The 9,161-nt window shown below is 52.2% G+C and overlaps 1 protein-coding gene across 1 annotated transcript in view; it reads left to right on the top strand.

Moving 5' to 3' along the window:
* Positions 1-2,168, top strand: part of FOXF1 (forkhead box F1) — a 3,139-nt gene extending 971 nt beyond the window's left edge. Inside the window, exons 2-3 of the mRNA XM_014942148.1 lie at positions 1,170-1,328; positions 1,682-2,168. Coding sequence (XP_014797634.1) covers positions 1,170-1,328; positions 1,682-1,854 — 332 coding nt within the window. The 3' untranslated portion in view covers positions 1,855-2,168. The remainder of the gene's footprint in view (positions 1-1,169; positions 1,329-1,681) is intronic.
* The last annotated feature ends 6,993 nt before the right edge of the window (positions 2,169-9,161 follow it).

The following is a 9,161-nucleotide window of genomic DNA, read 5'->3' as shown; positions in this document are numbered from 1 at the left end:
TCGGGGGGGGGCTGCCGGTGGGGCGGGAGGGCTCGGGGGCTGCGCCTGGATCCCGGCCCCGCTTCGTGGAGGGTTTTAATGCACCTCCCCGGGAAAGAAAAGGTCGCCGTCGTGTCTTGTCCCCCCTCCCGGCTCCTCGCCTCCCTTCCCAGCGGCAACCGGGCAGCCGTCGGGGGTCGCCCCGATGGGGGAACCCGCTCCCCGCCGCTGCGGGGGTGGGAATGGCCGGGACGGGGCTTCACTCCCACGGACGGATGTTCTCCCGGGCCTAGGGCCATTGGGCTCAGACAGGCGGGGAACTGCGGGAAGACGAGGCCGGAGATGAGCCCGAGGGGTCTTCCACCTCTCCATCGAGACCCGGAGGGAGAAAAAGGAGAAGGGGGGTGATTTCCCCACCGGGGTGGCCGCCATCCGCCCGTCCCTGTCCCTCTCGCCATCAGCTCTTCCCGGGGTTGTGTTTTCCAGGCCCAGCGCCTTCCTCCACTTTCCACTCCTCCCATGCAGAAGTCGGGGGCCCGGGGACCCCGAGCCCCGCGATGGAGCTGCCGGGGATGGATTTGGTCCTGGAGGCGGAGGGAGGGGGGGGGATGGTGTTTTGGCCGGGAAAAGGCCTCGGGAGGGATGAGGCCGGCGCTGGGCTTCGTCCTGCGGCCCAAATTCACCCCGGAGCGGGGAGGGGGGGGGACACCGGGGAGCCCTGGGATTCGTGGCCGGGTGAAGGGACAGGTTTTGGGGGGGTTCCCTGCAAATCACCCCGGGCCTTTGGGAACTTAAGGGAAGCGCCTGGCAGAAACGGGTGCGAAAGGGAGCGTTAGAGGGTCAAAAAGACCAAGGGAAGCGGGGAAAAAGGATGAGCGAGGCCGGGCCGCAGGGGCCGAGCCCGGGCACAGCATCGAACCGAACCGAACCGGGCCGGGGCCAGCGCTCGCCCCCGGGCACTCGCCTGGTTCCCGGCTGGGTCCCGGCTCCGGGTGAACGCACCCAAATCCGCTGGAAAACACCGCAAAAATCCCTCCCGAGGAGCCACCGGGCCCGCCCGCGGCCTTAACCGAAAATGCTCCGGATTAAGACCCAAATTAAGCCCCCCGGAGCGGCGGGGAGAGGGGTCCCCGGGCGGGCGACCCTTCCCCAGGGCACCTAAAATTTTTGGGGCGTTTTTCTGTCCCGAGGTGGCGGCAGGAACGGCGGAAACAGCCCCGGGCTTGGCGGCGTTTCGGCCTCCCTCCGCCCGGTGTCTCGCCGCCGGCCCCGCTGGACCCAGCGTGTTCCCCCGCTCCGCACCCCGCGGACATTGCGCGCTGGCGGAGGCGAGAGGAAAATCTCAGCGGGTACCTTCAAGAGGGCAAAATGAGGGGGGAAAAAAAATAAATTAAAAAAAAATAGCTAAACCCAACCCAAAGTGAAGCGAATCCCGTCTCCTGGAAGCATCCTGGGGCTGCGGTGTTTTCCTCCACCGCACCTGTCCGCGCCCGCGGAGGGAGCCCCGGGAGCTCCCGTCTATTTGTGCGCATGCAAAAATATACCCCATTTCACGCTGGGGGCTACGGAGGGTTTGGGGTTTGTTTATTTATTTTTTTTACCCGGACGGCGGCCTTCTCCCCCCCCCCGCTTCTCGGCGCTCAATCTCCTATTACATACTAAATATAATTCCGATGGCTGACAATCTTTCCCCCCCCACTCCCCCGTCCCACAGGCATCCCGCGGTATCACTCCCAGTCTCCGAGCATGTGCGACAGAAAGGAATTCGTCTTCTCTTTCAACGCCATGGCCTCCTCCTCCATGCATTCGGCGGGCAGCGGCTCCTATTACCACCAACAAGTGACATACCAGGACATCAAACCCTGCGTTATGTGATACGGGGCGGAAAAAACACCTCCTGGGGCCGGCATGGCCTGACACTGAGTGTCCCGTGTGTCCCCCCCGCCTCAAAAAAGGACCCTCTGGGTGGAAAAGAGGAAGGGGGGGTCTCTGCAGACTTCTTCAGGAGGTATAAGAGGGGAGCGGCCCCGGGGCTGAGCTTTGCCCCGCAGCTGAGCATCGGCCGGACCCCCCGTCTCCACCGCGGGGTCCTCAAATCACAGACGGTCTCTGCCTTCTTCTTCTGCTTCTTCCACTGGGGATGGGTTGAGAGGAAAGCAAAAAAAAAGCAGCCGCCCTCGAAAACCCCGGACTGCAACAAAACACTTCCGATGCCTGAAGTCAACAGACAATTCTGTACATTTCCACATTTCTGTTCTCTACTTCTATATTTTATGTACATTAGAAGGAAACCATTAAGCAGGCCAGTAAGTACTAAAGAGAAAAGCAGATTCTGGGTAACTGGCTGGGCTGGTGATATATTCATGTTGGAAAAGGACAATAAACAGCAAATTTGTGCTTTCTTTTTTTTTTTTTTTTTTTTTTAATAATAAAATAATAATTAAAAAAAATTACTAATTCGGTTTTTGTAATTGCCGCTGAGTGATGCCACCATCCTCCCGGCTGGGAGGCGCGGAGCCGGGTCGGGCTGGTGGGGGGGGGCTGGAAGGAACCCCAGCGCCGGCGCATCCCGCGGCCTCTCCGCGCTGCACCGCGGGGAGGAGCGGGCTCGCCGCCGGGGTCCCCCCGCCTCAACCCCCTCCGTCCCGTCTCACTTCGAGCCCCTTCTTCCGAGAATAATTTTTTTTTTTTTTTTTTTTTTTGCCGGCAAACACCAAAAATCTCTCAGAGGGATTTTTCTTATTTTTTTTTTTAGCTATTAATATTTTTTTTTTGCCTGCATGAAGACTGCAGGATCAGACCCTATGCAGAGAGAATAAGGCACTTTGAAAAGAGACAGCCATGCTCATTCTGTTATTTATTCTACATTTTTTTTTGTTGTTGTTGTTGCTAATAATCGAGACACGAATAGTCTCAGTTGATCAGTATTAAATCGGTGAATTTCTGTTGGCAATATTTGCCATATAGACTTTTTTTTTTTAGTTAACCTTTGTAAATTTTAAACCGATCATGGGCTCTGTGTAAAGACAATCCTCCATATGTTTTTATAGAAATATATATATAATGAAGGATTATTCCCCTTCCTCCCGCCTCTATGTTTTTTTTTCACCCTGACTTTGTACAGTTCGGTGACACCTATTTTAATTCTTTCTGCACTGTATAAAATTGTAATTATGTGGGGTTTATTTTTTTTTTCGCCCTGCCCTTTTGTGTACGTTTTGTCCCTAAAGAAAAAAAAAAAAACCGAACCGAAATAAAACATGTATGTTATTTGTACATGGGCTTCACGATTGTATGAGCAGCAAATAAACGAGCATGCGGTGTAACACGCGTAATTATATCTGAGGAGTCTGTGGCCTCCGCCGGGCTCCGCGGAGCGCTCCGCAGTGCGCGGAGTGACCGCGGAGAACCCGGCCCGGCCGCTGCAAACCTTCCTGCGTTTGATGCAACGATTCCCCATCTCGGTGGAGGCTGAAAAAGGACTTTTTGGGGGTTTGGTTGCGGCTTTCGAGGGGTGTCCCGGGTCTGTGTGTGTCCCCCCCCGCCTTTCGCTACGCGGAAATATTTAAAATGAGGATAATGAAAGGAGGAGGGAGGAAAAGTGGAGGCGGATTTTATTTTTATCTTTTTATTGGCATTATTATTTTATTCCCCCCCCTCCAAGGAGAAAGCAAAAGGCGGTGTTTGACAGCTCTTTGCCTCTTGTTTGGACACAACCCGCGGCTCCTTTTCCCTCCTCCTCCTCCCTGAAGAAGGACACGGGCATTTTTCGGGCAGCCGAAGCCGCGCATCCCTGCGGAGCCGCGCCGGGATCCACCGCGGAACCTCCGCCGGTAACGGCCGCGCCGAGGAACGCGCTCAAAATTTCCCGCGGTTTTATTTTGGTTTTTTGTTTGTTTGTGTTTTGTTTTTTTGTTTTTTTTTTTTTTTTTTCCCCGAGTGCAAAAGAAATTAAAAAAATAATCCAAATCAAGCAGAAGAACTCCTGCACCATCACCGCCCTGCGCTGGGCAGCGGTAAATCCGCAGGGAGGGGAGCAGGCGGCGGGGACACCGGCTCATCTGAGGGGAAAAAAAAAAAAAAAAAGGTCTTTTCCTGCGAAGTTTGGGTTTATTTGGTGTAATTAAGGTTATTGCCATATCGAGGAAATTTTGCTTTAATCCCCGGGGCCAACGTTTCTATAATCAACACTCATCCTACGAATATACACACATAAAAAGATGGACACAAATTAATTTGATTATTGACCGCCTATTTCTGCCTTTCTATAGGGAAATTAGGTTACTGCGCACTAATTAGCTCAGCTGTGTGTAATGAGTTTAATTAAAAGTTAGCTGATAACAACAACAACAAATCTAATTATTCCTTTAATTAAGGCAGGTGGGAGAGGCTTTATCAGAACTGGTGGAGGCCTTTCTCAGAGAGTAGGGCTTTTTTGTTGTTGTTGCCTTGGGTTTTTTTGGAGGGGGTTGGAGGGTTTGGGGTTTTGTTTTGTAGAGCAGGTCTGTTTAAGAATTCGACCAGCAGTATTTATTGGGGTTTTACTGCTTTTATGCCTTTATGGATTGACTCTTCTGTCCATCACCTGCGCTGCTCTCCATCCCTGCTGGAGGTGAGTTGTGACCATCCTTTTTATACACAACCTGAAGACTGAGGGGTTTGGGTTTTTTTTTGCTCCTGAAGCACATATCTGCGCTAGGTGTGGCTGAGATTAAGGTCCAGGGTTAGGAGTTCAGTCTCTGCCAAGTGGTTCTTCCTTCCTTGAAATCTCGCTGTAACTCCTAAGGTTCATTTTCATCCTTCAGATGAATTTTGGACTCTCTCTTTTGCCTGCAGCACTGATGTCTCCACAGCTCGGCCTGTGCTGGACTAGAAAGGGCAGAGCAGGCATCTTGCAAGCCTCAGGTCCAGCTTGAAGGGGTTTGATAGCTGGTCCCCAACAAAGGTTTGCATGATTCATTTTTTTCTCCCTCCCGTCGGTCTCCAAACCTGGAAAAACAGAACCACCACATACCGTGGACGCCACATATTCCTCAAGCCAGTGAGCGCAGTCTAAACAGACAGCTCTCCATCTCAGACACCCACCTACCTCAGGGAGGAGAGGATGAAACCCCGCAGGCTCCTGCCTTCTGCACCAGACAAATTTGATATTCCCCTGCACGTATTGTCCCAGGGGATGGCAGTAAACCCAGCTGCTGTCACAAGAGGTCCTTTTTACAAGCTCTCCTTGTCCGTTTGCAGGGTCGGTTGGGCTCTGGTGGGAGGTGAGGAGAAAGAAGCTTGCTCAGAAATGCTGTTGGAGGTCTCTAAGAGGAGATGAGACATAGGCTTGCTCAGAAATGCGGTATTTGCTCACATAACGGCCCAAATCTGAGCGTGGTCAGCTGCTGGGGCTCGGTGATCTGCTCTCTGCTCCTCGTCACCCACTCCCTGATCTGTAGGTGATACACCATCACGGCTTTCTTTGGGGTTTTTTTTGGCGTTTCTACTATAGGAAAGAGTTTCTCATTGCAGATGCCCCGTGCAGGCCCATGACTGAAATTTTGGAGCATGACCTGATGCCTCCAGTGGGATTTGGCACAAGATGCAGCCCTGGCTCAGGGGACCTGGGGATCCCCAGGCGTGCTGCACCCAGGGATATAGGAAGGATTTGGATGGTGTGCCTTGTTGGCAGCCTCGATACTTCCTTCTCTTCCTCCCTGGGTGCTCCCTCCCACCCTTGCAGGGCCACCATGGAGCTGGAGCTCCACATCTGCTGCTGTCACCTGCCCCTGGGCTCATGTCCCCGGGGGGGGGGTGTGCTTATGGAGGGGGGCACACGCTTCTATGTAGGGGTACAGCTGGAGGGAGAGCGGGGTCAAGCAGGGACCTCAAAGCAGGGACATGCACCCTGGGGACACTGCAAAAGGAGATGTGGGGCCGGGGGGGGACATATATATATCTTGGGGGAGTCCATTTGGAGTGGGGGCCCGTCAGGGCAACCTGCGGACCGTTTTCGGGGGCAGGGATGCCGTGGAGGGGAAGGGGGGGATTTGGAGGGATGCTCGCCGGGGGGGGACACACCGGGGAGGGGGTGGCCGGGGCCGTTCCCGTGGTGGCAGCGCCACCTGCTGGCGGCGAAGCGGCACGACCGGCACCAGCCGCCCCGCGACCCCGCTCCCCGCCTAGCCCCAGTTTTCCCCAAATTAGGCTTAAAACCCGGCCTGTTCTTGCCTGTTTCTGACCACGGGGTTAGTGTTAAAGGTTTGTTTTCTTTAGTTGATTTATATATTTTTTTTCCTCTCCCTTCTGGCACCCGGAGCTCTGAAGGTGACCATCTCTTTAGCTTCAGATTAAGCATCTCAACATCGGTGATGGAGCCAAGTGAAACTCGTTTGTGGGACGCTGCTGGATCAGGTTTGTCCCTCGCCCAGGTGGGATGGACAGGGATACTTGGCATGGGATAGCATGAAGGAGCCCATGAATACAGAGGCTTGGCACATGGTGCCCTCAGATGTGGTTGGTTACCCAGGCTGGCAGAAAAACTGCTTTGGTAAGGAATGGAGTGGACTAGATGATCTCTGGAGGTCCCTTCCAACCCCTACTGTTCTGTGAAAACTGAGTCCCTTGGAGACTTAACCAATGGGTACAGGCACCTTTAATCTTAAACGGGTGTTTGGAAGGCCAAGTTCTGAGTTTGGTGCCAAGTTCTGAGTTTGGTACCAACTTCTTGGCAGGTTAAAGATCAGATCCATCAGAATAATTGGGATTTCTACCTGACTTCTCCCTCGCAACCAAGAAGTTTGGGACCTATGTACCTTGTGGACTCCAAGCCACAGCTCTTTTCACTTTTGAAAGGGGGGGATTTGATTTCTATGTCATTGAAATGCTTTTGGAAGACGACACTTGAACATTTGTTCCCTTTCTATGCATATTTCCAAGCATGATTGCTGCCTGACACCAATCTCTGTAGGAAAAGCCAGTGCTGGGGTCCTCCTGTGGGCCAAGAAATCTTTGCCACTGGGAGTCATCCTCAGGGACAAAATACCCGCTGCAGGTGAGCTTGTGTCTGTCTAAAGGAGACCCCCCTGATGAGCAGGAGATGCCCTGGGTGTTAGCAGCAGCTCTGCAGTCGTGAGCTGATGTTATTCATGGAAACAATTATCAGATTGGCTCAACAAGTGAGGAAAGGCATGCAGCTCGGTTGGTTTTTTAAGTAACTTTCACTGCCAGTATTCATCTTGCCCAGTAAGAAACTAAAATCAGAATATTATTAAGGAAAGACAACAGAAGGAATAAACCTTATTGTTATTTGAGCTTCTGGGTTGGAGATCTGTGTGTTTGCACGGGCTCTTTGAAACCAATTCCCATTATCACAGGTTGCTCTTGTCTATCAAACTTCTCGTAAACGTTTTAACTCCAGTCTTGAAATGAGCTAAACATTTGCTGGGGAGAGGCAGATCCTTCAGAAAAAAATCACTGAGGTGGACTGTTGTGTCGTAAACACGAGTCTTCTCTTCTCACAAGTTCTCTGAGAGATCTCCAGAGGCCTGCAGGCCATCTGAGAGGTAAATGACAATCTTTGAGATCAAACCATCTCTGCTTAATTGTGGAACAAGGTGTGGGGACACTGGCAGTGCCACTTTACTTCAGGATTTCTTACACTGGTGTAGATACATGAGCCTGAACATAGACCTGCCTTTATTTAAAGCAGGAGGAGTTGAAAGACCCAGAATGGTGCAGAAAGTGCAGCTCTGCGGCTCAGCTCAGCTTCGGGCTAATTACTGAAAAAATAAGCAAACACACCTGGGAAAGCAAGATGACAGGGCCTGGAAAGTTTTGCAGGGACTTACAGTACCAAGAGTTCACTGGGAGCAGAACTTGCTGCAGCAGTTGAGTCCCTCCGTGGCGGTAAAGAAAAGGGGCTGCAGCCCAGCTCCCCGAGCGACCGCCTCTTTGGAGAGATGGAAACGCCACGTTTTGCCGTCTGAGCAGTGCAGGTGCCTGGAAACACTCGGAAAACACGATATCCCTCTGGAAATGTGTAAGTACTACCCTTGTCTGAACAATTATTCACTCAAAAATACTAAGGAGTGGCAGCCATGGATACGCCGATGCTCAGAAATGTAGACGCTCTTGCAGCAGTTCATGAATGTTTCCCTTCTTTCCCTGCCCCCCTTTTATTTTCTTCTTTTTTTTTTTTTCTCCCAATTAACAGTCCTATATGTTTGCCTTAGTCCTTAACGAAAGAAAATCACTCTGGTTTAGCTCCCTGGGTTCCTGCATGGGATGGGTGGACTGTAACACACTTATGTGACCTGCCAGACCTCTGGAGGAGCCACATTTTGGGAAAAGTCTCTCAGTTTCTCTCTCATGTCTTGTTTGACAGGGCAAGAGAGTTGCGGTTTGTCCCTGGACTGGAGAGAGGCTTGTGTGGGATGCTCAGAAGGCTCTTCTGGAGCAGGAGGACCTGCAGGATCATACCCTTCCCAGCCACAGCCGGGCTCTGGTCGGTGTGTGGAGGCAGAATGACCACGATGCTGCAGCTCTGCAATGGGAAGCAACAAGATGCCCATCTGGGACACCAGGTACCTGGTAGAAAAGCCCAAAAGCCACCACCACACCATGGGGTTGGGTTTGTTTTTGAGAGCTTCTGATGAGTTTCTAGTCTGTTCTCTCCGGTTGTTTTCCAAAGCGGTAGGAATGACCAGTTGGATCTAGTCTATCGGGAGCCATCTCCTCCTGCCTCAACTTTCCCATCTGTAAAACGTGGATGTTTCTGGGGCCACTGTAAAGATTGACTAGATAGGTCCATATCCTGAACTCATTTCTCCCAGTGACTTCAGTGGGATGCCCAGCCCAGAACAATGGCAGGATACACGACCCTAAACATTTCTGCAGTGCTTTGAAAGATGAAAAGCAACGACTCTTACACCCATGTCAGCGCAAGGAGGGGCAGGGAAACGTCTCATGATGTTTATAGCAGACATCGCGGACGTTACACATGAAAACATGGGAAACGGGGCGCTTTTCTTGCAGGGAGATAATCTTTAAGAGATGGCAACGAGGAAATTAAAGCCCTCGTGCGCAGCAGCCCGCCTCACGGAGGGGTATGTTTGCCTGAGTAACATGGCCACCACCACAGATGTTTCCTCCAGAGCCAGAACTGCTGCACGGGGCTGGTCCTTCTGAGGAACTGGAAT

This window comes from Calidris pugnax, unplaced genomic scaffold (assembly GCF_001431845.1).
Source record: "Calidris pugnax isolate Ruff unplaced genomic scaffold, ASM143184v1 scaffold28, whole genome shotgun sequence".
Lineage (NCBI taxonomy): Eukaryota > Metazoa > Chordata > Aves > Charadriiformes > Scolopacidae > Calidris > Calidris pugnax.
This window is presented reverse-complemented; position numbering and strand designations above follow the sequence as displayed.